Source organism: Bemisia tabaci, chromosome 3, assembly GCF_918797505.1.
Source record: "Bemisia tabaci chromosome 3, PGI_BMITA_v3".
Lineage (NCBI taxonomy): Eukaryota > Metazoa > Arthropoda > Insecta > Hemiptera > Aleyrodidae > Bemisia > Bemisia tabaci.
In genome coordinates this window covers 39,749,181-39,776,046 of record NC_092795.1, presented here as the reverse complement: position 1 = coordinate 39,776,046, position 26,866 = coordinate 39,749,181, and the positions used below count along the sequence as shown (strand labels likewise).

The window sequence follows — 26,866 nt, the reverse complement described above, 5'->3', positions numbered from 1 at the left end:
TGTAACGCGAAATAACGAAATGAGATGGTTTCAGACAGACGAATTTGGCATTTGAATAACCTGCGTAAACAGGAGATACACGAAGTTGAGTTTGGACACAACTCTCAGCTCTTTTTGTAGCCATAACGATAAGCATACAAGTCCACGATCACTCAGTCGGTAACTTTTCGTTGCTCAAAGTTTTCGCGTGGAACATTCGTTCGGGGAAAGAAGACGGTTGGTTAAATATTAATTGCAAGTCTTTTGTTCAGGACAAGGCTTCATCTTCAACCCCGACCCTGAAAAAGCAAATTAATAAGTAATCCAGTGTCCTGTCAAGAATACTACAATTTGGAGCAACCGCGCATTTTCACTCGGTCACGCGCGCTCCTTGTCTCCCTCATTCGCATTATCCACGAATGTTAGCGAGGCGTGAATAATCGATTTTCGATATTCCTCCCTTCAACACTATGGTAATAATCGATTTTTAAGGCGTTTGTTGCGAACACCTGATAATCAATCCTTATCCGTAGGTTTAAATGCGGATCAATCGATTTATCGCTAAGCACGCCACGCAACTGAAGATACCCGACCCATTCCGGCCCATGCCTCGCTTAGAAAGTCTAATCAAAGAGCCTTCTAAGAGAAAAGCCCCATCTGTTTTTGTTCCTTTTTTTCGATCAAAATGTAATCCGCCTGGTCGGTCGCGGCTCACGTCCATCTAAAAGTCAAGTATTTCTTTACATTTAAAGCGTTTGTTGAACGTTTACTCAGGACGCCAACTTCTTATTCTTTCGATTCCACGAATTTTCGCCATCTAGTTACGGACATCAGTGCCAACTATTGCGTGAACTTTAGAATTTATCGTATAGTGTTATTGTCGATTCGCTATCTCATACTAAATAAACGCCTAGAAATGATGATATTCCAACTTCTTTTTCTTTTTTTTTTCTTTTTTTCTTTTTCTTTTTGGAGATGACAATACTTCCTTTATCCACAAGAGGAGCGAGAAAGTAAAAAATGTGCTGCATTCGAAATGATTTCGGATCTCTTGCGAGCTTATCCGTGCGTATCGGTGGCTGAATCCGTGGTCGTTGCTCCTCTGACTAGAGGGCGTTTCTCAATTTCGACGCAACCCCCGTTTTACATGCAGTGCTCCCATTGCCCGCTCGGAACTAGTTCCGAATTCCGGAACTTTTGAGATTTTCCTGAGTGTTTCCCGAAACTTTTTAAATTCACATAATGTTCCGGATCTTTTGCATTTTCCGGAACTTTCTCGGAACTTTTGAAAAAAGCTCCAAGGAATCCCGGAACTTTTGAAAAAAGCTCCAAGGAATCCCGGAACTTTGGACGGTCATGGAGTTGGAGAAATTGGAAAAAAAAAATTCCGAATCTCGAAATGTTTGACGGACAAGGAATGGGAGCACTGTTTACATGTAAATCCATTCTTTATGGGGCTCATGGGGAAATGGAAATACGCCCTTACGCCAGAGAAGCGACGCAGTGCGCAGTATCACTGAAAAAAAAGGTTCGGTAATACCGAAGTAGTTAGGATCATATGGAACCAGGTCTTGTTCGGTACACACAACCGAATTATTCGGTCTGTTCAACCGAATTGTTCGGTTTGTGCAACCGAAACATAATAAATTCTTACAGTTCGGTTCAGTGGACCGAACAGTTCGGCTGAGCAGACCGAATAATTCGGTCGTGTGTACCGAACAAAATCGTGGTTCCATATGATCCTAACTAGTTCGGATTTACCGAACTTTTCTCTTCAGTGAGACCCATCTCAAGGTGTCCTACAAATTCTCTATCATTAAAATAATATTTTGGAGAAAGTCCTTCAGCGGAGTTGCACCGAAGTCATGACTTTTTCTATGGAAAAATCTCAGCGTTTCGATGAAAATGAAGGGGGATTTTGGGGTGAAATTTGTGCGTTTAGGGGGGGGGGGGGCAACCTTGACTGGCTGGAGGATCGCGTGCCGTTCGGGGCGGCGGCGGGTGTCGGATTCGTCGGTGCGGTTTTGTAGGGCTCTGCCGGGGCCCTGGAACATCTGAATAGAGAAGCGGATTGTTTTTTTCCTTCTTCTTTTCTGCCTTGCCTATCGATCATCGACGAAGCTGCCATGACAAGTGGCTGAGGCAAGTCGAGCGCACCGAGCGGAAGGCGGAAACACTCGCCCAAAGCCCTGCCGGAGACGGAGCCGCCGCACAGTGGATCCGAGAAATCGGACATGAAATTTTGGGTTAAAATTTCGAATTTCGATGTTTATTTCGTCTCAAATTCGATTTCAATGGGTGTTTCTGGAAGATAATTTTACGAAAACACCAATGAAGCCACATTTAAATGTTTTTGTTTCGTATATTTTCAAAAAATATAAGCTTCCGAAGTTTCAATATTTTGTCCGACTTCTTCTATTGACTCGGTCTAGTGTGCGCCGAAGAGGCGTTATAGCCCGTTTAGCGCCATTCGCGGCACCCACTTCGATCTCTCGATCCTCCCTTACTGCCGTGCTGAGGAAAAACGCCGTACGAGCTTTCAGACGTCGCCAAATTTCCTTCGATAAATTACGAGTTTGTGGGAATATTTATGAACATTTTGCTTCCGATTTTTCAGAGAATTTCGCTCTTACTTAGATCCAAGTATAGTGTACAAATTTCAAGGAAAAACGTTGATAACTTACCTCAAAAATAAACCTTTTATCGGAGGAAATTTGGCAACTCTGGAATGTTCATACGGCGTTTTTTCCTAGCACTGCAGCATACTCCAGTCTAAAACATATCCTTTCCAAGACGTAATATCCACACGCTGCCGTATCATAACTTGACGCAGGCAGTGGCGCGTGGCGTGTTTTGCGATTTATCGATTGATCTGCCATTTAAACCTATGCCTATGGTAAAGAATCGATTATTAAGGTGTTCGCTGCGAACACCCTGTTTATCGATCTTTTTCCATAGGTTTATATGGCATAACAATCGATATATCGCGCAGGCTAATGTTCATTCAGGGGATATTGCCGATATTCCAATGATGGCTCATACGCCAAAACCACGATTCAAATGAAAGAAGAAAAAATTATCTAACAATAAGACATCGCTTCGGGCAATAGAATCAACAGGCTTGCCACTGTCAGGGAATATATCAGGAAATGTCAAAGGCTTTTAAAAAGTCAGGCAAATTGATGCAGGTGTCAGGGAAAATAGTTAATTCGCCTCTATTTGCTTTCTATAAGGGGTTTGATGTTTTGAACAACGAATGTTTGCCGGAAACCATTTCAAATTATGTTTTTCCAACTATCTGGCATATCTTCAATTATCAGGGAATTTTCCTCAAATGTGTTATAGAATTTCATTTCCTAAATTTTGTGGCAACCGTGAATCAGGTTGTTACATATGCACTGGGCAAGTATCGATTTCCCAGTTATAAACCTGCTCCTCTCTGAAATTCATCGAAAACAAATTTTCCGGGGTATTCCTATGCGATTTCTCATTTTGTCAGAGAGAAGTTTCCTTGCAAGAAAGGAAATAAGTGTCTTCTCCGTACACTCACTTAACATTCAAGAGAAATATTTTATGTCTCAATGCTACACATCATCACGATAGAACTTGGCACAAACCCTCCAACCATCTGTTCCGGATTCTTCGGTTACTGTTTTGTTTGGAATCATTCGATGCACCGCATGACGTTGTCTCCGAATCCGTCTAAGATCATCCGAAGCACTTTCTAGCCACCGAAATTTCTCGGTTGCATCAATTTCCTATTTATTTAGTCATCCGTTAATAAACACCCCCCCCCCCTTTTACCACAAGAGGCAACCAGATATACGCGGGATTTTAAAGATGGAGAATGAATTTCATGTATATCTAAAATTCTGTACAAATACTTTGATGGGACACCATCTTCCTTTGCATTTTCCGAACAACAGGAGGAGGAGAATTCGCATTGTAGGTATTTGCAATGCATCTTGAACTTTTCAAGTATTATAAGTATTAGATATTCTCTCAAAGAAATAAACATTTCGAACTTTTCAGGTCTGAAGGCTCCCAAATAGAAGAAATAATCAGATCAGTTCGGGTTTTTATGCTTGCTCCTTCTTTCCTTTTGTATTCTATAAATTTTTCCCCGTTCTTTTTGCTCCTTAAAATAAATGCATTTTACTAACACTGCAAGTGATTGAATACACGTATATATGTGTTGTGTGATGATACACGCCCTCTCTTTTTTTTGGTGGCTCAACGTTTCTCATTTTGCTTACTCCGTCTGTTGGAAACTCTTTAACAAGGAATCGACGAGCCAATTTTTCGAATAATACTTGGAACTGAATCTACTTGGTGCATCCCAAGTTTTGCAGAGTTCTTCGTGGCAGCTTCTCCTTTCGTAAATACTAAGCAGTTTAAATTTGTCGACCACATTCGCGAGAGAATATTTATTTTTTACTTCCTGAACGAATCAAAAGGATGGGCAAGTCTCATTAATTTCACGTATTCAACGTTTTATGCCTTGTCGGGTCGCCAAATTTTACCTCGGTGACGTCCGCGAATATGATTTTGACGACTCTTCTTTCCTACGTGAACATCTCCGGTTTTACATGCCTGGGCTGCTTCTGCAGCCCGGGTCATAAAATTCTGACCCCTCCCTCTGATTACAAGGTGAATAGTCGCGACGGACAGAAAGAAAAAAAAAATATGTTCTATTAGAGCATCTCTTTCGTACGTCATCAGTGGCGGGGCGTGAATGATTGTTTGTAGATACTCCCCCATTTGTAGCGAAGGTTAAGAATCGAGTATTAAGGTATTCGTTGCGAACACCCTGAATATCGATATTTTTCCACAGGTTTAAGTAGCAGATCGATCGATACATTGCTGAGCACGTCGCGCCACTGTACGTCATATCAGCAACTTTTCTCATTCGTTCGGAAATCGTGAAACCCAGAAAATTCTGACGGTGCATCCCATCTTGTCTTGCACACAAAACATTGAGTACATAGAGTCGTAATGTAAATGGGAGAGCTAGCGTCATGTTTTGGTCGACGAGTTTCGAGCCCGGTGTGCGCCGAGCTTCGGTCACTTTTTCGATACACTTTCGAGCCAAAATGGCGATGTAGAATACGTAGTAATTCCTATCCTTTTTGTCTACATCAGATGGCTCGAAAACAATCGATTATATGTCGAAAAAGTGACCCGGCGTGACACAGGAGTCTCGGAACCAGGGACTTTGAAAATGCTTAAAAGTGGCGCCAACTCGTCCTATTACATTACGACTCTATGTACTCTTTGACACATGATGACGTTAAAGAACTTGAAAATTCCTCATGAGGTGGTTGGCTGTCCATTTTGAAGCGAGCTCCTCTAACGCATCTTAGGTGCTAAGTTTTGGTAGGTTCTCGGTATCTTGATAAGTACACGATAGCTGATACGCGGTGTTTTCCTCTCGACGGAATGGGAAGAACTCACCCTTTTTTCAGCTGACTGTTACGATGGGGCTCAACTCATACCACTGACCCAACATACGCAGGGAATGCATCAGAGAGCACATCATTGTATATATGGGTCATTGTCAACTGAAGGTCTTGAGTGGAGTAAAGGTGTATTTATAAAACTCAGTCGAACGGTCTCCCCCCCTAGCACAGGTCACTGTGTTAGTCCCAATCAATTTACATTTTTCAATCACTTTCTCGAGGCATTCCCCCTTTTCTTTACTTCCTTTTACTTTCGAAAATCCGCAAATTTCTCTCCAAATTTGTGCTATCTTCGGAATTGTGCAGCTGCCAATTGAATTTTTCTCTCTCGCTGAAGTTATAACTCGTCTATTTTTTGCCCTCTCCCAACCATGTCTGAAATCAAGTGATCGAAATTAGCTTCTTAGTTTTCTTTTAAGTTTTTCCTCGCTCTTCATTCTATCGTTTAAGGTTCTATCAATGGCAGCAATCGGATTTTTTTTAAAATCAACATCAAATTGTGTCCTGCTTCGTTAAAGTCCATTTTTCATCAAGCCTCAATTTAAACGGTGGATTCACCAATGCCCTTTCTGTTTTGTGGTGTCCTTCCATGCTTTTACACGGTGTGAAGTATGAAATCTTTGAGTGAAATGTCCTCTGATATCCTGCATAAATCTTTATCGGATTCTCTAACTATCACTGAAGGTATTGCCATCAAGCATCTCCAATATTAGGTTAATCCAATCCTAACACTACTTGGCAATTTTTCTGTCATGATTAGAAAGATCAGCTGAAATACATACAATTTTTCATTTTCATTTTTAACAGAGGGAAATTTTACTCAACTGAATTCCGTGAAATTCGCAAATCTTAATTTTGCATCTTATTCTTATGGGATTTAAACTGTCCTCACTGTGCACTTTGAAGTGAGGTTATAGCAAGGGTGGATTTGGTGGGTTATTACAAGTTTTGCTGGCATTCATTCAGATCTCGTTTGGTATAATTTACCTCGATCAGTCTCCTTTCTTTTATTTTCTGTCTTTCTAATATCCTCTTCTTTATTTCCGTTTCTGATGTTTTTTAATTTCATAATTTTTAAGTGATATGATGATAACAAATGAAGGAGTTAGTGAGGGAGCAAAAAAGCATGTAAGGATTTAAAAAATTTCCTCAGTAAGAGGGAAAGTCATAGCTATTCATGTAAATTTCCTCTTTTGTGCCACAAGTCTTACTTAGTCATAATCATTTTATATTTTATAAGGGGATTATTTTTCAAACCTGGACGTTGCGTTGATAATGAAAATTTTGAACTTGTTTTTACTGTGTTGCTTTCTTTCAATCAATCTTACATTGTTACTAAATAAACTTTGCTCTCCTTTTTGTGCAGGTAAAGATGGGAGCAAAATGTCGACAGTTGTTGCAACACCAGGTCAAGGACCGGATAGACCGTTAGAAGTTTCTTATACTGTAATTAGGGTAATCGGAAATGGAAGTTTCGGAGTCGTATATTCGGCGAAGCTCTGTGAAACTAATGAGATGATTGCTATTAAAAAAGTACTCCAAGACAAACGTTTTAAAGTAAGTATTGTGTGTGAGAAAATAATAAAATTATCTTCAACATAGGGAAGAGAAAATGATAATTACAATATTCCTTTGTTTATTTGGAATTGGAATGTTACCAAAAATTAATGTGTTGAAAATCCAAATTTATGATGAAAAATACTAGTTTCTGTCTTATTTTCAAAGGGAAACTGGAATTCATGTCAACAAAAATGTTCATTCGACTAGTTGAAATTAATTTTTAGGTCCTCCATGTGAGTGAGAAGAGGAAAATAATTAATCTGAAGCAAACCTAGAAATGTTCCTAGGCCAACAAATTCCATCAGGAAAAAAATATTTCTCAGTATCCTGGCAATCTAGAGGCCACCTGATGCTCACTGTTGGATTTTTTTTTGCAGGGGGAGAGGAGAGAATATTTTCTTCATTATACTTATTTCCTCTACTCCTATTGTTTACAGGGCAGGCTGAGACCATTTTTGAAAAACTTCATCTAATTATCAAGTATTTTTTTTTAAAAAAATCAAGTCACCCTTGAATATAGAGATACCTTTTAAAAAAGAGTTTTTTTTTTTAAGAGACCACCAAGAAATATGATTGGCAACCGACTTGTGTGCATAACATAGTGGGACAATCATTTAATTTAATTTAAGAAAAAAAAATGGAAGTAAACTCGTCTTCTGACCCCCTTATTGAGGGCAAGCCATCTCCTGATCCATGCCAACACACCTTAACCAAGTTTCAAATAATTTTAAAATACATTACATATTTGCTGAACCCCCTCTACATTATTAATTGATCTTGTGATTTAACCTCTGTACTTATTGATTTTATCTCCTGCAGTCTGAATTATTTATTTCGGTTTATTTTCCTCAACAGAATCGGGAGCTACAAATAATGAGACGTCTAGAACATTGTAATATAGTTAAATTAAAATACTTTTTCTACTCCAGCGGTGATAAGGTATGTAATCCTGTTTAATTTATGTATAACACATTTCCTCACCTTTAAATTGAATTTGCAGGTTTCAAGAAATGAGAGAAACTAGCACATGTAATCCTTTGACAGTGTGAATTTAAGTTTCTTCATATTTATCGTGATTAAGGAAGGGGGCTAGCGCATGCAAGAAATACAACCAAGTGATTAGACTTTCTGTAGGCAAAATCACACCGAAATTACAATGGGCTCATCAAAAGAATTTTAAATCCAATCTTCAGTATCCAATTTGCATGGTTTGTTATCACTTTCTCTCCTTTCCTGCATTTGCTGGCAGTTTTTCTCAGTTGATGATGACCTTGTTTGCACAGAAAAAGATGTAAGACTACCTAACCTAAATGAACAATCTTACAAACTTCTTCTCTCGTATGATTTCAATCGTTTGTAAGCATTTGTCTCTCCTCTATTTCCTTGTGTTGCAAAAATAAACTCAATAGAAATTATAGACGAGGAGAGTTTGTAACAGTTTGCAATATTGTTCGTTTATATTGGTTAGGCTCTCTAGCGCCTTTTTCTCGGCAAACTGATATTAGCCGCAAGAGCAGGGAATATATGAGAGCCTGTTACATAAATTGAAGGCAAAAGAGGGGATATCAGACTATTTTGATGAGCCCATCGCTATTTTTGTGCTATCTTACCTATGGAGGTCTATTTATTTAGCTGTATCTCTAGCATGAAACAGACCCATAAAATGAATGGCAAAGGACTATGCACGAATTACCTAGAAATTTGGTGCTGGCTAAATTTTGATTTGATGTTCCTTACATCTACCTGAGCGAAACTAATTTTATGAGCCAATTCTGAGAAAAACAAGGTTGAAAAGTGATTTTCTTAAATTTTTTACGCTATATCCAGGAGAAATGTTGCAGTTTTGTAGCTGTTGCATTGAAGATTGAGGAGATCTTTTGCTTCCATTGCTACTGTTGCCACGGGTGCGGCACGATGTGCACATACCCATAGCAACAGTCCCACATCTCTATCAGAATACAACCCCCTACCTGGGTTTCATCAATCAATGATAAAAACATTTGAACTGTTGCTCAATATGAAACACGAATGAAACCAAAGTGGAAGAAACAAGTGTATGCACTACTGTGGTGAATAATATCACAAGTCATACTTTGCGATAGGCGGCATCTGCCTTAATACTATATATTTGGCATTTGGACAGATCTTATTAATTTTTGCCAATCTGACCTAACTAGCACAACTGACCCATTGCTCCTTCATATCCACTTTGATAAGTGTCCTAACTTGTCAACTGTCATCCCCTGCTCAAGAACAACCTACCGAAAAAGTGTAAATGTCTCTCAAATACAGTCATTTCATAGACACGCCTGCTCTCTTTTTAGTCTGTTTTTATTTCGGTTACTTTCAAACAGTGTCTTGAGAAGGATCTAAAGAATAGCATCTATGTGTAGCTTCTTTATAAAGAGACTCATATGTTGTTTTTTCTTTTTCTGTCTTTTAGATATTTTGTACTAATCATTGATATTTTGTTTTTTCTTCAACAGAAAGATGAGGTTTACCTGAATTTAGTGTTGGAGTTTATTCCTGAAACTGTATATAAAGTGGCCAGACATTACAGTAAAACCAAACAAATTATACCTATTAGTTTTATCAAGGTATGCTTTCGTTGCATTTTTTTTTACCTGTTGGGTTTAGACAGCTGTGAAAACGCAGCATGAAATCGCCTTTTTCCCCTCTGTACTCTTCATATTAATCAACATGCTTTTTTACTACTTAAAAATGGACCGAATTTAACCTTAAGCATGTCTCAGTTCTATAATCAAGTGCTGTCATTTTTTAGACCACATAATATATTTGATGAAGGACTATAAACAACATTCAGTGCATAGTAGTTTTGGATTTTGGTCGCTGAAGAGTGATGAAAACTCCTTCATTTATTCTACAACCTTTTCAGTTTGCAATTTTAGGGCTAGTCATAACATCTCAAAATCCTCTGATAATATGAAGTTGAGAGGATCTGTACATGCCTACAATTTTTCCTTCATGTCTTATCAGAAAATTTATCCCTGATATTGGATTATGTAGGCAGATTCATGTTTTTACTATGAACTATTTGTGTCTTGTCAACTTTTATCATTATCTGATTCATTTATTTAATGCTCTTAATCTATCATGTTTCTTATTTGGTTTTTTATTTTGTAATTTTCAGTTGTATATGTATCAGTTATTCCGAAGTTTAGCGTACATTCATGCGTTAGGAATATGTCACCGAGATATTAAACCTCAAAATTTATTGTTGGATCCTGAGACTGGGGTGCTGAAGTTGTGTGACTTTGGATCAGCAAAACATCTAATCAAAGGAGAGCCAAATGTGTCCTATATTTGTTCTCGCTACTACCGTGCACCAGAACTCATTTTTGGTGCTATTGATTACACCACAAAAATTGGTAAGCAACATCCGATTCATCAGTGTCTTCTCAATTTGCTTTTTTGTTCTTTTGTTTTCATACTTAAAGGAGTTAAAGGGGACAGAAACCCTAAAATCGAAAATGAGATAGTGTTAAAAATTGAAGCGGGAAGGTATAAGAAGGAAAATGGCTCTGTCCCGAATGAAAAATTCGCAATATCGGCAGAGAAATGTAGGATTGTAAGGTTGACTGGTGATGTCATGTGCTCCAGGTGCAACTGCAGTTCATACGCACACAACTCAAAAGTCTGGCGCGTTTACTCTTGGCACCCCGAAATCGCCACAATTGTCACAGACAAGCAAAGAAAAAGAGTCGGCCAGGAGTGAGCGAGATCTGGGCGAACTAATAACTTGTTGCGAATATGCGTTGGCCACTTGACAACGGAGACAGCGTGCAGACTGCAAAATGCAAGATGGATCTCATGACGTCACGCACTCATTGTCAGCTGTTTTCTCGCGTTAGTGGCTCAACAAATGCAGTTATTCGCAAACGGATTTTGGCATCATTCATTGCACATTTTCCTTTTTAGCCAAACTTGTTTTTAAGGTTGCCATCCTCTTTAAATGAAGAGAAAGAAAAACCAACATAATAGTTAGAGGCTCATCCGGAAAAAAGGAAAAGCACCTGCGAGTCAAGTGCCTTTGATCTATGTTTCACAGGACACCTGATCAAAATTGGCAGCAGCCTTTTCTAAGCCTCCCCTTGTGAATACTTTCTTATAGAGGTCAGAATAGGAAGGGAAGAAAGGAAGAGAGAAAGAAAGAATAGATTATGAACGTCAAGTTTATGCTGTGTGACAACTATTCAAGATATCCTGAAAGCTCGAAGAAAAACCCTATCAAGTATGCAAATGCTCCAGCCTTGAAGTTCAGAAAATTTTAGTTCCTAACCTTGAAGTATCTCCTCTTGAAGAATGACATTGTCTCAACTAAAAGCGTTATTCTCATAGCTTTTTGATATTACATCCATAAAGGAAGCATTTTATATGCCAAATATCATGGAAAATTCAAGATATTTTTTGTTATTAACCTTGAAAAATCAGGAAATTTTAATATGTAAGGATACTTGTCATCCTTGATCTTTGAGGAAACAAAGTGACTCCAGTGACACTACTTGAATTTCTTTTTAAACTAATTTAATCTTCTTTTCTTTTTTCTTATAGATGTCTGGAGTGCAGGTTGTGTCCTAGCAGAGTTACTACTTGGCCAGCCAATATTCCCTGGTGATTCTGGTGTTGACCAGTTAGTCGAAATCATCAAAGTTCTTGGCACACCGTCAAAAGAAGAAATACATATGATGAACCCAAATTATACTGAATTTAAATTTCCGCAGATCAAATCACATCCTTGGCAAAAGGTAAGTTCTGCTAAAGATCATCTTGTGGCTAGGTAAAGATCAGAATTGCAAGTGTCCTCTCTGGCATTTGTATTCTAATGATCAATTTATTGTCTGTTGATTTAGTTTTGAAACACAGGTAATGTTTAAGGAGCCGCACACAAATTATGAAATGCTCTAAAGGGGAAGGGTCTAAGGCTGTTAGACAGTGCGCCAAAAATTGGTACATGGCCTCAATTTTTCTCCAAGAATTGTTGATAGTTTTTGCACAAATGATGATTTAAGATGCCAATTTTTACGTACAAAGGAGAGTCTAGGGAAACGTTGATAGTTTTTGCACAAATGATGATTTAAGATGCCAATTTTTACGTACAAAGGAGAGTCTAGGGAAACGTGAATTAATATTTTAGAAAGAGTCGCAGACCTGCAAGGCAAGGAAGAGGGAGCTTAAAATTCTGAAATTCAGTGTGATGTTATGTATGGATTGTCCCTATGTGTGTTATTAGTGTCACAAGCCTTGTTGAATTGAACCAAAAACCAGAATCTGAGAATATTGCTCCTCTCAGATGTATAGTTTCTTACACCTTGCCCTAAATACCAATAGTTTTCTTTGAGTATTTTTTTCCTGCTGAAAGTAAAATTTTTAGATGATCACAAGTTACTGCAATCTTTCCGCTGCTGGGCTAAGAATTGTGCTGCAATTGAACTAGAATCCTAGAACTTAGAGCTGGTATTCACGCGCCTTTTGAAAGTGGATAAGCCCTTGACCAATTAGAATATGGTCTGTAGCCACAAGAAGCTGTGTTATAGATGCCTAGTCCACTCTGAATTACGAGAAAATATACTTGTAATCTGGAGTGAATTTCTTGAAAATTTGTCGTATCTTGCTGAAGCTCCCTTTAATCAGAAGTAGGACCGTAAAATGTTCACTAAACCATTAAAGCCTCCAAAAACCAACCTCACGTAAGAAAATTCAAACTCACAATTGTGTAGTGTCCTTCCAAGCAGCTGTCATTTTAGCTGATTGTGAGCCACAAGAAGACTAGGTCAAAAATCAGCCATACTAGTATCCATGTTAATTGTAAATTTTACGAACCAGTATGCTTATCATTACAAGAGAAATGAGCAGGTAAAGTTAGTTTCATCAAATCAGTAACTAAAAGCTTGAGTCTATCGTTATATTACAGCTCAATATTTATATGGATAATGTTAGTATCATAATAGCATAGTAAGATGTACCACAAACAATGGAGGTTTGAGTCTGGAATCATTAGGACAAAGAGATGGTGTGTTTAAGGGTCAACTTAGACTAAGTTGACTAAGTGTTCAGGGTTTTTTCAAGTCGGAGAATTCAGGAAAGTCCTGCAACAATGAGGAAATTTCAAAATAAGTCTGGAAGCATTGAAAAAGTTAGGACAATAGTCCTAAATTGTTTGTGCACTAGCACTATGCACTAGCTGACTAAGTCATCCTAAAAGTAATACTACCAGCAACACTGTGTACGGGTGTTAATGCAAGGTGGAAGCAAAGTCCACTTGGGCAGCTATTTTGTGATCGTAACACTACGTCGTCAAGGAAAAATTTAATTTTTCTAGGAAAGGAGAAATTTTGCTGGAATAAACTTTTTCATACCAACATGAGAATTTCAATTTTAGATAGAATTTAACGTTTAAAATTTCATATATTATCTTTCTATCAGTATTGTTGATCTATGGTCAATTTTCTTTTAGCTGTTTCAAAACTAGGTGTACACGCTTCATAATACATTTTTTAAAATTTTTATTATTATTATTATTTTAATTTAAATTAAACTTCAAATGACAAGTATTCTATTCATGAAAAACATTTTTACTGAGAAACGGGATTATACTTTTCTCTGGATCCTTTGGGTAACAATATGAAACAAACTGCCTATGTAAGCATTCTGACCTTCTAATTTATGATATGTATCATCAAGGTCCGTCAAAACCCTCAGCTTGGTCAGCTTCATCGAATAAACAGGAAAAAACATCTTCTGTCCGCATTCTGTGACAGTATTCCTCTCTAAAACTTTGAGAATGATTTTTCCAATATTCTAGTAGAGTCTAACATTGCATTTGAAGCATTTTGTGCATTTAAGCCTGCTGTTGCATTTTTTCTTTAAATTCAAGTTTCGTCATTATGCTATACTTTCCGCCTTAAATGATTTTTTTCTGATCTAAAGCCAAGGAGTGTAAAGTTGAAGTCTTCCACTGGTCCAGCTCTTCCCAAATTTTAATAATTGAAAAATAAATTCTGCTCATAATAAATGTTACATGATGCAAGATGTGTTCGAAAATGTCTTTGACTAGCGCTGTCCTGACCCTAAAAAAGGCCCAATCAAGCTCACCTTAGGCCCATTGAAAATCAATAATCTTTAGGGTATTGTTACACTGTCCCTTATTTTTTTTGTAACGTGTTTGCTCTGCTCAGTGATTTTTACTTGAAAAATTCTTCCAAAAAATAGATGGCTTCAATTAATGTCCAAACATGAAAGGATCCCCTTCTGGGCATAATTCTGTATATTTTTTGTCCATTCCACAGCCATCTCTAACCAGAAAAATTCCAAGATGCTTTTAATCCTCGCACCCTTTAATGCAAAGACCATTCATTCTCCTGCTTTTTCGTAAATCTCATAGATTTTTGTGAAAAAACAAAATCATTATCTCAAAACTAACCGGACAGCCTTGAAAGTAATGAGTTCATCTCCAAAAAATCATCAAACTTAAATTCCTTTGCTGCAAAGGCTTTGCAACTTACCACAAACATAACTTTTGTTGCGTTTTCTCTAAATGCCTTTTTTTGGCAAAAAGTCCTTTTTCAGCTGGAGCTTTAATTGCTGCCTTGTCACCAGGCAGGTCTACTTCTTCCCAACATTTTTGCACAGAATTGTGTAACATCACAATTAAAATCAACATTTGCAGTAATATTAGAAGTTAAAAATCTATGGTACTCTACACCACAGTTTTTAAAAAGATGTGATGATCATGTCAGTGATTTTGCTTTCCTTTTCATTTGAAATTTCGATTTTTTTCTTGTCTGAAAAAAAATTGCAGACCAGGAAATCCTTTCCAGGGACCTTTTCCTGAAAAAATGATGCGGTAATAAAATTGACCATACATATTTCATGACCCCGAAAATCAGTGTACTCTTGAAAGTTAAAGCTTTTCAATTAAAACAAAATTATTTGACTAAGCATCTTTAAAAGCTAGGGCGGCTCTAGTTTGGAAACTTATTGAAAACATTTTGTATGGAGCACTGTCATATAGATTCCTCATTATTTATCAAGTCTTCTCATAATTATGAACCTCAAATGGACTTACAAATTCAAAATTTTCGTTTCTGATCATTTTTCAATCCGATTTTGAAGATACCTTCTGTTTTTGTGTTTCTTTCCTTTTTTTATTGTTTATTTTAATAATGAATTGTCATCGTTTTAAAATGAAATTATTTCATTGGTCGCCTTTCAGTTTATGCTCCAGCAGATAGGTCTGTCTAAAAAATCGAACCAACAAAAAATAAGAGTAAGTGATCAAATGCGACGTGCTTGCAAGCTTTTAGTTCAGATTTTTCTTTTCTGTTTTTTCATCATTTCTTTCTTTTTCCTTCCTCCTTTCTCATTTTTCGTACTATGCACCTCATTTCTTTACCATGTCTTTCGGTTTTTTGATTCGGTCTTTCATACTAATCTGTGTAGAAATGCTCAACTGTTGAGACAGTGAATAGATGTCAGCAGGGATCATCAGTATGAAAAAAATTTCTTTGATTGAGGCATAGTTAGAAGTATTTTGAAAATGAGTAGTTAGTTTAACCCTTGCAGAATCTAGGGGCCTCATTCTTTCATATTATGCATTTTTGCTTATTGATTTGTTTTAAAAAATAATTTTTGTACTTGTGTGAGAGCACTCAACTTTAAATTCTGCAATGGTCCCTCAAAGTTACAACCGACTCTCCCTCAATAATGATATTTGTACCTTAATTTTGAGCATTTTTCAGTCAAATAAGTAAAGTTATCTCAATGTTTGATGTGCATGTATTCTGGGAACATCCATCTGTCAACATGTATTTCGATGGAAAACTCAATCTACTAGCCCAATGATCTTTGAGGTAATTGTTAAAAGGTTTTAGTTTTAAAAGACTTATTTTGGGAGGATGAATCGTCTTCATTCTCAAATTCTGCAGGTTAAGATATCTCTAGTATTACAAATAAACTCAATAAAATAAAAGACGATCTAGAAAAAGAGCTGAATAAGTGGAGAATCCCTGGTGAGTTCTCAATAAGCTTTAGAATTTGATATCATCATTCAGCTAAAAAGCTTCAACTACTTTGTGTCCTTTTATCGAGAACCTCTGGCCTTTTGGGTATTGTCATTACAACCAACGAACTGACGACCAAACACTAAAATTGCAAGAAGGCATACTCTGTAGCGAAGTTTTTTCTTGCACCCGTTTTTGTGCTTCTAGATGCCAAGATCGCATTTAGGTGGCTCTGTTTTTAACCAGTAGTCTGAAGTGCAAAAATCAATGAATTATTTACTGTCTAATCCTAGGAGTGTAATTGGAAGGTCATTAAGAAAACAGACTTGCAGGATCAGCTCCCTAAGTCAAAAATGAGCTGACGTAAGAAGACAGAATGTTTAAGATGGACTAAGTCTTGTGGGCATCTTGTAGGGAATGTAATTACCTACAAAGCTTTACGTTTGTATATAGCTTTGCAAACGAAATTTTGTAAGATCCTTATAAGACTTTGGCTGTATCTAACTTTTTGTCATATTTTATCAACTTATGATCTTGCCAACTCAACCCTGCTCAATGGAAAATGAGCAATTGTAATGGTGGAAAAATGCAATGGGCATCAATTGTTCTTTCGCACAAGCCTATTCATTTGTGCCGTGTACATCTTTTAGTGTTGTTTGTTAATGTTCACTTGCATCACGTCTCATTGATCTCTTAGTCTTGTTTTTTCTCCCTCCACTCTTTTTTCTTTATCATGTTTAAATTTATGAATCAAAAGATGTTAGAAATCATATATCTTGATTGTGGTGTTAAATAAAAGTTCTGCTCGTAATGCACCTTTTTTTTCCACGGAGACTTTCACTTGATAACTCTATATAAAATTTTCAGAGAATATTCTTGAAAAATTACTCAAGAATTGCTTTAACAGTGATGCTAGGTTATCATTGAATCATTGAAAAAAATAAAATACACATGAGACAAAATCTACAATATCTCTAAGCAAAACATGTGTTTTTCCAGTTGCAGCATTGATATTTACTGTGCTAGATTGATGAGTACAAACTGATCAGTGCGTTTTCTGGAGTGAAAAACGTTTGTCAACCATTTTACAAATCTATTTTTTACTTCACCATCGAGTCCTAGCTCCTTGTTTGTTCCGTTCGATATTCATCCTAGTCCCTTTTTACTAAATGTTGTAAGTTTTGACAAGGACTTCGTTCACAGAAATTTTGCTTGTATGATTCTCCTAAGACGGAATCTTCAATGGCTTAAAAGTTCATATACTTCCCGACAAAAATTGTTTAAAATCCTTGGATATCACTCGTGAATATTGTTCTGGACAATACCTATCAATATTTTAAAATCAGAACTGAAGGACGCACAATTAATTCAAGGGTGAAAAAAAGGCACCATTTTTCAGAGGTTTTTTTGCTAGCCTCTAAATTATTGCTGATTGTTGATGAGTTAGTGATGAATGCTGTTTTGGAAGGTGTTAATATTAATCTTTATGTATATATCAGATGTTCTTCAGAAGAATTGGACAAACTCAATCAGAAGCTCCAGACAAAATAGAATGCAACCTAATACTTGTGATAGCTGTAAAGTTGCCGTAGACATACACAAAAATTATTGTAATGGCTTTAAAAATGAATAGATTAGAGGGTTGGGGTGACCAACTTAGCAATGCTGCAAGGAGTGCGCAACTTTCATCTTTGCATCCAAACTAAGTCCAGGAATCAAGATGGCACATCTCTTGCCACTTTAAAGAAGCTAGCTAACTAATTTAGTTCCAACGTCTCTTAATCTTTTATTTTATTTGTCAGAACATTCTCTCATTTTCAACTCGGGCCACACTTTTTAAACATTCAGAAAGTTTCGAGTGGGCAACATGTACATGCTCATTCGACTTCCATAGTGATCCTTGATAGTAGGTGAGCAAATTGGCGATGCAATCCTATAATAAATAAAATATAGCATGTCGTGTTTGACAGCAGCACGGGTTGTGTCAGAAAAAATAATCAATTTCCTCTCATACTTCTCAGTGAAATTGTGTGGTTTTTTCTGAACACAATGTGGCAAATGTGTATGTATCTGTTTTCTTGTGAACTTCAATGTAAAGTCGGAGAATTCTTGCCACAGTCCGGCAGTGTGGCATTCGGAACAGCTTGAATGGAATTGTCGAAATGTACATTTTTGATTGCATGTTCGACTTGGAATGCAAGTTGTGATTGACCATTCTTTTCTCGTCGCTAAAACAACTTTATTCTAATGTTGTATCGCAGCACAATTTCATCTGTTGAAAATTGTCAAAATTAACGTGTATAATTCAGGAGTAATTATTATGCGGGAAATTTTTTCTCCATCCTATGTTTTAGTTCAAATTAAATATACTTCGTCAATTTATTTCTTTAAACTTTTTAGGCATTGTTTTGTTCTTAGTTTTTCTGAAACCTTCGTGAAGTACTTCAAAATTCTACTTCAAGTTTCCAAAAGAAAATGAAATTTAATTAGAATCATAAAAGACAGCTAAGTCCAAGGCAAAGCAAAAGTTTCAATAAAAATGTAAAGCATTTACCAATTAACAATATCCGCTGCTCAATCTTAGCACTTAAATCAGACTTATATTTAGTACTTTATTCTACTCACAAGCATGCCTTTTTCGGTAGCAAGTCATGAAGAATCTTTAAAAATATTTTTAGAGACAAACGTATAGGTGTACTGCATTTAAATTGGATTCTTTATTAGAGGATTGCTTTATAGAACATGAGAATAGGAGGAAAAACGTGTCTTTTTTCACATTCATCAAGAACGGACAGTAAGATTGATCACCAACTTGTTGCACACTTACATATGATGTAATTATTCAACAGGCTCACCTATCAAGTTAACAGCAAATCTCATTACCTTTCTGTGTAATTAAAATTAAGAGAGGAGATAAAGCGATTATTTTGAAAAATGAACTGCAATACAGGGAACAAAGACTTATCACATCTGCAAATAGGAAACTCAATTTTGTGACTTTCAATGAGGAAACAAGCATCATACCCTCTTTTTTAGAGCTCGAGACCTTCTTATCTATCTTGGCATATTCACACATATTCTAAATTGTAGAAACCAAAATTGTCAATTCTGTAAATAGAAAACAAGAGTTGTCAAAAATCGCTAAATTTTTTTTGTAAACAGAATTATTTAATATTTGCCTGATGAAAATGCTGTGTCTTCTCACATTGCTGTCATATTGTGTGGAAGCAACCTGCAGTAAATCTACACAACAATCATCAACAAATCATTCTTTTTGATCATAATTCAAGGATTCTGGTGGTCATTTGATAAATTTTTTTCTTTCCGGGATTGGGTTGGAGTTGTACAGTTGTTATAGCACCTAAAGCACCATTAAGGGATGAAGAAACTTGTCACTTTAGCATTTCATTGCTGTTTGCCAGTCCTTTCTTCTAGCAGGCCCTGATAGCCAGTCAGGCGTTAAAGATATGAAAGCATGTCACCTTTCAAACTACGATTTCCATACCAGGCAGGATTTAAACCTTTTCATATCTATTAAAAGTAAGGTTAAGAATCAACATATGAACATTTGTTCGCATCCATAATCAGTCTCTACCAGTACTCAACGATTTGGTTTTGTGTCTATTCAATCATTTGTTTTCTTGTTGTCTGCAGGTTTTCAGAGTACGCACGCCCCCAGAAGCAATTGATTTAGTCTCACGGTTGTTAGAATATACTCCTCATGTGCGTATCTCTCCGCTACAAGCCTGCGCTCATGCATTTTTTAACGAGTTACGAGAACCAAATACACGATTACCCAATGGCCGAGACCTACCCCCACTTTTTAACTTTTCAGATTTTGGTGAGTTGAAATTCTGAAATTTCAATAATCCTTCTTTTATTATTGGTCCAAATCTTGCAGCTTTGGAAATGCAGGAAAATCTTTTGTATGTATATCTCTCTTTTTCTCTTGCAACTCTCAGAATTTATTTTAAATTTTAACTGGAAAAGAAGTCATCAAATCTTCAATGAGGGGAATATTTTTTTGATAATCCATAACACATTTCCAAAAATGTTGTTAAAATTTTTGCGAAGCATGTGCTAAGTTAGAAATTTGTTAAATGTACAAACAAAATAAAATTCAAAATAAAACGAAGAAGCCTCATTGCTTCCAACAAGATGATTATTAAAAGGAAGAAAGGAGTTTGATGGAAAAATTACAACTTCAGTGTGTAGTGTGCTATACAACATCACAGAGAAAAATCCTCCTGCTTACACATCAGGATATCAGTGCAAGAAACCTTGTAACATTTGTTTTTAAAAGTGAAAGTCCAGTGTAGACTCTTTACAAGGTTTAAATACTTTCTCAAACTTCATTGTTTCGATCTCTGTCTAATTTTTTTAAATCAAAGTATTTTAGCACTAATTTTCAAAATAATGTCTCTTTTTATAGAGTTGAAAATCCAACCGAATCTGACTTCTGTCCTAATCCCTCGTCATATCGCTGAGAACTCTGCTGGTGGCACCAACGAAGTAGGAGCAGAAATTGCACCAACAACCTCAGGGACAGAAGCAACGACTGCCCAGCCAGACAGCACATCTTCGTCGCACTCTGCCAGTCCATTACAGTCCAATGACATGGCTTAAACATTCTCAAGGTAAATTCATCTCTCATTGTTTTTTCCAAAATAAAATATATTATGAATGTCAGGATAAAACTCATTTTCTTTGTCACAAGAAAAATAAATATTCCATATTAAGATGGAAACAAGAGAACTGCACCAAAATTTACTTTGGGGTGAGTGAAAGAAATTGCTCACACAACCGCCCTAACTTACTGAACTCAATGGTAAGTCCTGTTCGACTTACCTTCCAAAAATCACCCTTACGTTTCTGGTAAAAATGACACACTACAGGCGCATTGCTACAGCTTAAGCTAATCCTTCTTGAACTGACTCAAACTCAGCCTGCACCTCCAGTGGCCACTGCTCAAAACTAGTTAGCACACTGGAGGGGTCAGGCCCGCCAAGATTTAAATATCCGCCAGGTGAGACTCTGTCGTGCCACAACTTAATAAAGACAACGACAAACTGACAAAAGTTAGAAAATTCTGATGTCTACCCAGAATTTTTCTGATTGTTTGCGATATAATGGATCTGTGGCATTTTCACATCTACGTTATACCTGGCAGTTCTGGGCTTGGGTTGTAGGACTGGCTAACTATTGGGTCTGATCACCGAGAACGGTGGCGCTCTCACTCAGCGTCCCTAGAAACTGCTGGTTTGCCTTCCGATCGTCTGACCAGCGCGCACAAGTGTGTGCTTCTTTATGTTTTTTTATCACTCAAAAGTTTATAACCTTAACAAGCCCGTTTGTTGCAACAATGCCTATTTTTTTAAGATTTTATATAGAATTTACCAGAAAAACCTCAACAGCTAAGAATGGCCATTAGTGCTCATGATTTCATTTATTTATATATTGCGCTGCTTGTTGTCCTTGTAAAACCTCTCCTCCAAAACCTCAAGTTACAATCCTTATCATCAATAATAGTTTTGGAAACATATAACTCCAGCCAACCTAGCCATTACAATCGGTTCTCTCTTGCCTGTACGCTGCAAATGTGCTAGTCAACTAACCACTGCAAATTGAAGTAGTCTAAAATGGTCATTATTTTCAGTTCAACCATCTGTGTCAGTCTCGTACATGATAGACAGGGAAAATTATTCAGGAGTCAGGGATAAATTAGGGAGCGGTAACACTAATTTGGCTAACAACTCTGATTGGCATATCATAAAAGATGAGCAGGGTGTCTAGCATCAGGATTTTCCTGATTTTCCTAATTCTATCAGGATTTAATCCCAATTTCATCAGGATTTGAAGAAAAATCGGTCGTAAAATCAACCGCAAAAGCAGAAAAGTCGGCCGTCCGCTTATTTTCTGTTAATTATCCGCTATCCGTCTGTTAATTTTTGTCTGCAAAAGTCAGAATTTGATCAGGATTTGGAAAAAATATGAAATCAGGATTTAGCCGTCAAAAATCAGGAAAAATCAGGATTTATCAAAATGAAAAAAAACTAGACACCCTGCTGAATGAGTAGTAGTCGTAGTACATTTTTATGTAATCCTTTCCTCCATGTTAAGAATCTTTGGTATGTTTTCAGGTGCCAAGCTGCAGAGTCTCTTTTATCCTGAAGCTGTGACTTCCTGTTGAAATCTTCAGAGGTGCATGATACTTTACCTCATAATTGAATTCGAAGATCCTCTTCTTTTATTTTTCTCTTCTCTTTATTTATTCTTTTTTAATAAAAAAAAAATCTAAAAATCCTTGAACATATACATATATAAATATTTATATATTTATGTATAAATACATAAATAAAAAATAGATTGTATGATTTTAAATTTTGTGTAGGTCTTAACAGGTATTATGTATCCATAGAAACTCCTTTTAATGTCTACTAAAAAGATGATGATATCTATTGAATAATCATAATTTTATCACCTCTGGAGGTGTTTTACTCAATCATCCTCTGTATTGCAATTTTTAATTTTTGAAATTAAAAAATCAGTTGATTACTGATCCTGCAGTCTAGATCACATTAAGTACTTGGATTTTACGATCTCGTCTTAGTGAGTTTTCTATTATCGTGTGTGTTTCCGTACTCGCATGATGTGTTTGCGTTTTTACATGTTATCTCTCTCTAAAATGGAGATGCTGGTGCCTTTTTAAGCTCTCTTGAGTGGAGAGGCATTTCTGCTAGGTTGGCTTCACACAATGAGCCAGAGTTACAAGTATTGTGACAGCATTTTGAATCAATTCGCTGTCAGTGTGATCTAAAAGAAAATGCATGTTAGAACTTCAATCAAATCTGAATTCCAAGGAAGTTCGCAAATGATTAAATCAGCTTTAATATTATTTTTTCTTATACTTAGGACCACATATTATACATAGATTGTGTAAATTGTTCGCCAAAAGGTTGATTATGGAAAAAAAGCTTCCTTAATCTTTCTGATACACACTGTTTCAACTTCTGAGAGTGATAAATTTATTTATCAGAAACAAGGATTCATTTCAACTGTCAATTGAAGTTGAGATCATTCAATTGTAATTCGTGTAATTTTGCCTGGTTCCTGTAATTTGATTCATTAATTGTGAAGTTGACTCCTTCCAATGGAAGGACTCTTTCTCCTACAGGAACTTAAGTCACACAGAAAATTTGACTTTTATATGGGAGTAGACCAAATATTTGGTTTGAAGGACCAATTTTTCTGTTATCTATCCTCTGTAACTGTGTAAGGGCACATGGGTAGCCAAATATAGGGCAGCTTTAAGCGCAAATACATCCGTGTGTGCATACGTGTACATTTTTGCTTAATTTCTCTGTTCATGTATTTCTTTTAAGCGTTGACTTTGTAAATACTGACCAGTCTCTGAATTTCAGTTGAAAACAGTGATGAGGTGCTTTTGCACCAAATATTCAGTCAGGTCAAATCAAGAGTTCGTTAGGAATTGATTATATCGTTGGAAATAAATGTACATTAGGCTTTTTTAATTATTGCTATTATCATTCTTATTTTTATTTATTATTACTCTATTATTATTATTTTTTTATTTTTTCCCGTCAATAAATTATTGGCGTTTGACAAAATGCTTGTAGTTGAACCTAATTTTTTTTTCTTTTTTTTCTTCAGAATCTTCAAAAAAATATTGCCCTTTCGTTAAATCACCTCAAAAGCGCAATGTTCTTTTCTTGTTTTTTGTTCTAAGATATATCTTGGGGGATTTGTTAACCTTACACCAAGGCTTAAGTTAGAAATTTTTAGGATAACTTTTCTTTGTTTGAAAATAAACTGAATTCCTGCCATGAAAATTTAAAGAAACTCAATCTTTTCCAATAGTTCTCTTCAATCTGAAAAAATGCTAAGGTTCTCTGGTTAATCTATGGAAACATATTTTATTTTCTCATGTGTCATTAATTTTGTCATTAAAATTAATTGATCAAAAGCATTTTTCATCCAAGAAAAATTGCTCTTGTTTTAATGACCCATTGCCAGCTTAGTCAATTCTAAAAAAGAAAATAAACCTCTCTGAATCACTTCTTATATTTACCGAAATTACTCTCCCTAGCAATGAATTGCCTTGAATTTAAAAAAAATTCAAGAGTTCATACAATTCAATATTATCAAACAACTCAATGAAAGTAACTTTTCCTGTCTTCACCTCCATGTTTGGATTTCATTTTGCACTAAGGAACCACTATTTCTGGCTCATCCATGCAAACACCTGTCTGTACATATAGGGAAACCAATAGCACATACACTATTTCTGCAACCAGTCGTAAATAGTAGCTCCTCACTGGTGCAAAATATAGTCCATTAAAAAATAGTAATGAAGTTCTGTTATCTTGGTATCATCCCTTCTCTTGAAATTACCTTGTATATATTTACTAAAAAACAAAAACAAAATTCGCACATTCTTCACAGACTTACCATATAGTCAGTATCTATACGTAAACATGTAATGACTACTGAGAAAAAAGTTTGAAGTGTCAGTATCATCTTTATTATTACGAGTGAAAATGTGTTGAAATCCGAGGTACTGACTTGACAGTATCAGAGAATAAAATTAGAAAGAATCATACCTAAAATTTACCATTTCCAACCTTCGGATTTTAAGTTACAGCTTAAAATCACTGTCAGTATGCAAACTACATCAAAATGAATGTTCTATGATTAAGTTCAGCTGTAATGACTTTCATTGCTTCACCGTAACCTTATTCAGTCCGTCAACATGTAATAAGGCAGTTAAGTCCAGCAGCCTAACTTCTCAAACTATTTTTAACTTTTTTGGCCTGATAAGACATTGCCTAATATGTGCTGTGTAATATATTTGTTTTCAATGTCTTGTCGAGTAACTTCAACAATGAAGCTGCAGGAAGGATATGCCTTTTTACATGTGCTTATTTTTCTCAGTTTTAAATTAGAGAACAGGAATAAGCATGTTCTTAAGTCGCCTCTAAATGATTTTTAAAAGCCAAAGGAAACTTGTCTTTTTGAGATTTTTAGAACCACTATTGAACTGCATGCTCCTTTCTGTCAGGAAATGACGTGTCAGCAAACTTCAACTTGAAGAGTAGTAAATGCAGGAACTTAAACATGAAAAGTTAGCCATGAAAAAACTTGACCGTCAAAATGATAACATACTCTGGTGGAGAAAAGGGATTAAGAACAGTGAGTTTACTCAGAAAATTTGATTTAAAATTCTGTCAGTGTATCTGTCCTTAATTCTACCACCATTCATTGGCGTGAAAGACTTCCATAAATTCAGCCGTATATTCTTTCTCTACAAAATCTGCTGCCATCATGATTCTGAATTCCAACTGAAATGGACATGCCATTAAAACTTCATCTTGGGCCTCACTTTTCATCATTGTTAAATGAACTTATCTCTGCAATTTTGTAGGAAAAATTATACCGAATATTTCAAATTAATTCATTGAACATTTTTCTCTAATTGACACATTATGAATTTCTATCTGATATCGCAAAAAGTGACTTCTGTTCTGAATTGAAAATTATGAATCAAGATTAGTGATAGAATTTCCTCTCAGGATAGATGAAAATTCCAAGTTCCTTAGACATATTTCTGCTCCATAAACTATTTCTCAACCTCAGTAGCAAGACTAGGTGCTGGATGTGTAGCCCTTCTCCTTGCTGAATAATTTTCAGTCTAGCTCTTGCCAAGTATGATAGTTTTATTTGATCTTTTTTTGGTAAATATGTTGATTCATTAAAGGATATTTTAAAGTTTTTATTTTCCATCGTAGTGTCTTATTCTATCTAGAATTTCTATTATGTGACGTGTCAACTCTAGGCAATAATGACACTGTGTCTCCGCTCAGTATCAGTGGAGTTTTTGTCCGTAGTCAATTTTTGATCCATTATTTAAGTGCTGTTGCTTCTCTTGAAATTTTCAATGATATAGTCACGTTTTTACTTTTTTTCTAGCCTTGAACAAGGGCTATACCAGTTGGTAAAAACCCTGTTGAGTTATTTTTGATTTTTTGAAATTTCCAGTCCCACATGGACATTTTTTGAACAGAGCTTTTTTACCTTATCTTTCCTTTTAACGTAGGACTTGTTGTCCCCTTCATTCCTAGTATTGCATAAAATTTTATGTTGATTAAAATTTGATCAACTTACCTCTTTTTTTTTTATTATTTAAAAAAATTGGTCGTTTGTCCTGAAATTATATGCATGAGTGTTAAAGAATGGTTTTTAACTTACTTAATTAGTGATGATTGATCATCTCAGTAGAAAAGAAAAGAAATTGAAACCCTCATTAAGTATGACCCTTCATTGGAAAAAATTGTACTTAAACAGATTATTTTGTCTGACCTCGTCAATTCATATTAAACTGCTTGAGACTATTCTAAACTTACCATCCTATTGGAGCTTATCAGTTTGACCATGAAGTAGTGTTGTGAGGAATATGCATTCAAGGCTTCATTGTAAAAGCTAATCCAGCATATATGACAGCGTTCTTCCATAAGGCAGAATGTCATATGAGAAACCCTGCAGAATGAATTGGCCTGAAAGGTTATTGTAAAAAAAAGGGGGGATTTAAGCCCAAGTTAGAGAAGAGACAATCTTGTATGAAATTAACATTGGACAAGGTTCAGAATTTAAGGAGATTGGTCCTCGTTTTTCAGTGTTTCAGATAAACACAGGGATTCATCACAGACCAATCTATTAGGCTCCTTCATCTCTTAGTTTCAGTAAAGGAGAAATATTGAGAATCCGTCGATGAACTCAAGGAGCTCTGACTGTATTTCACGTTCATGAAAAAAATTCAATTCCAACCTAAGT

The 26,866-nt window shown here is 36.0% G+C and overlaps 1 protein-coding gene across 2 annotated transcripts in view; it reads left to right on the top strand.

Moving 5' to 3' along the window:
* sgg (glycogen synthase kinase 3 beta homolog shaggy) overlaps positions 1-25,816 on the top strand; it is a 40,279-nt gene extending 14,463 nt beyond the window's left edge. Inside the window, exons 1-9 of one of the 2 annotated variants that reach the window (XM_019044423.2) lie at positions 5,968-6,122; positions 6,805-6,995; positions 7,854-7,937; positions 9,485-9,595; positions 10,150-10,387; positions 11,571-11,764; positions 19,673-19,859; positions 20,451-20,655; positions 22,159-25,816. In XM_019044423.2, the coding sequence (XP_018899968.1) occupies positions 6,050-6,122; positions 6,805-6,995; positions 7,854-7,937; positions 9,485-9,595; positions 10,150-10,387; positions 11,571-11,764; positions 19,673-19,859; positions 20,451-20,644 (1,272 nt within the window). In that variant the 5' untranslated portion in view covers positions 5,968-6,049 and the 3' untranslated portion in view covers positions 20,645-20,655; positions 22,159-25,816. Of the gene's footprint in view, positions 1-5,967; positions 6,123-6,804; positions 6,996-7,853; positions 7,938-9,484; positions 9,596-10,149; positions 10,388-11,570; positions 11,765-19,672; positions 19,860-20,450; positions 20,656-22,158 lie in introns of those variants that run through there. The other variant, XM_019044422.2, reaches the window with a different exon arrangement.
* The last annotated feature ends 1,050 nt before the right edge of the window (positions 25,817-26,866 follow it).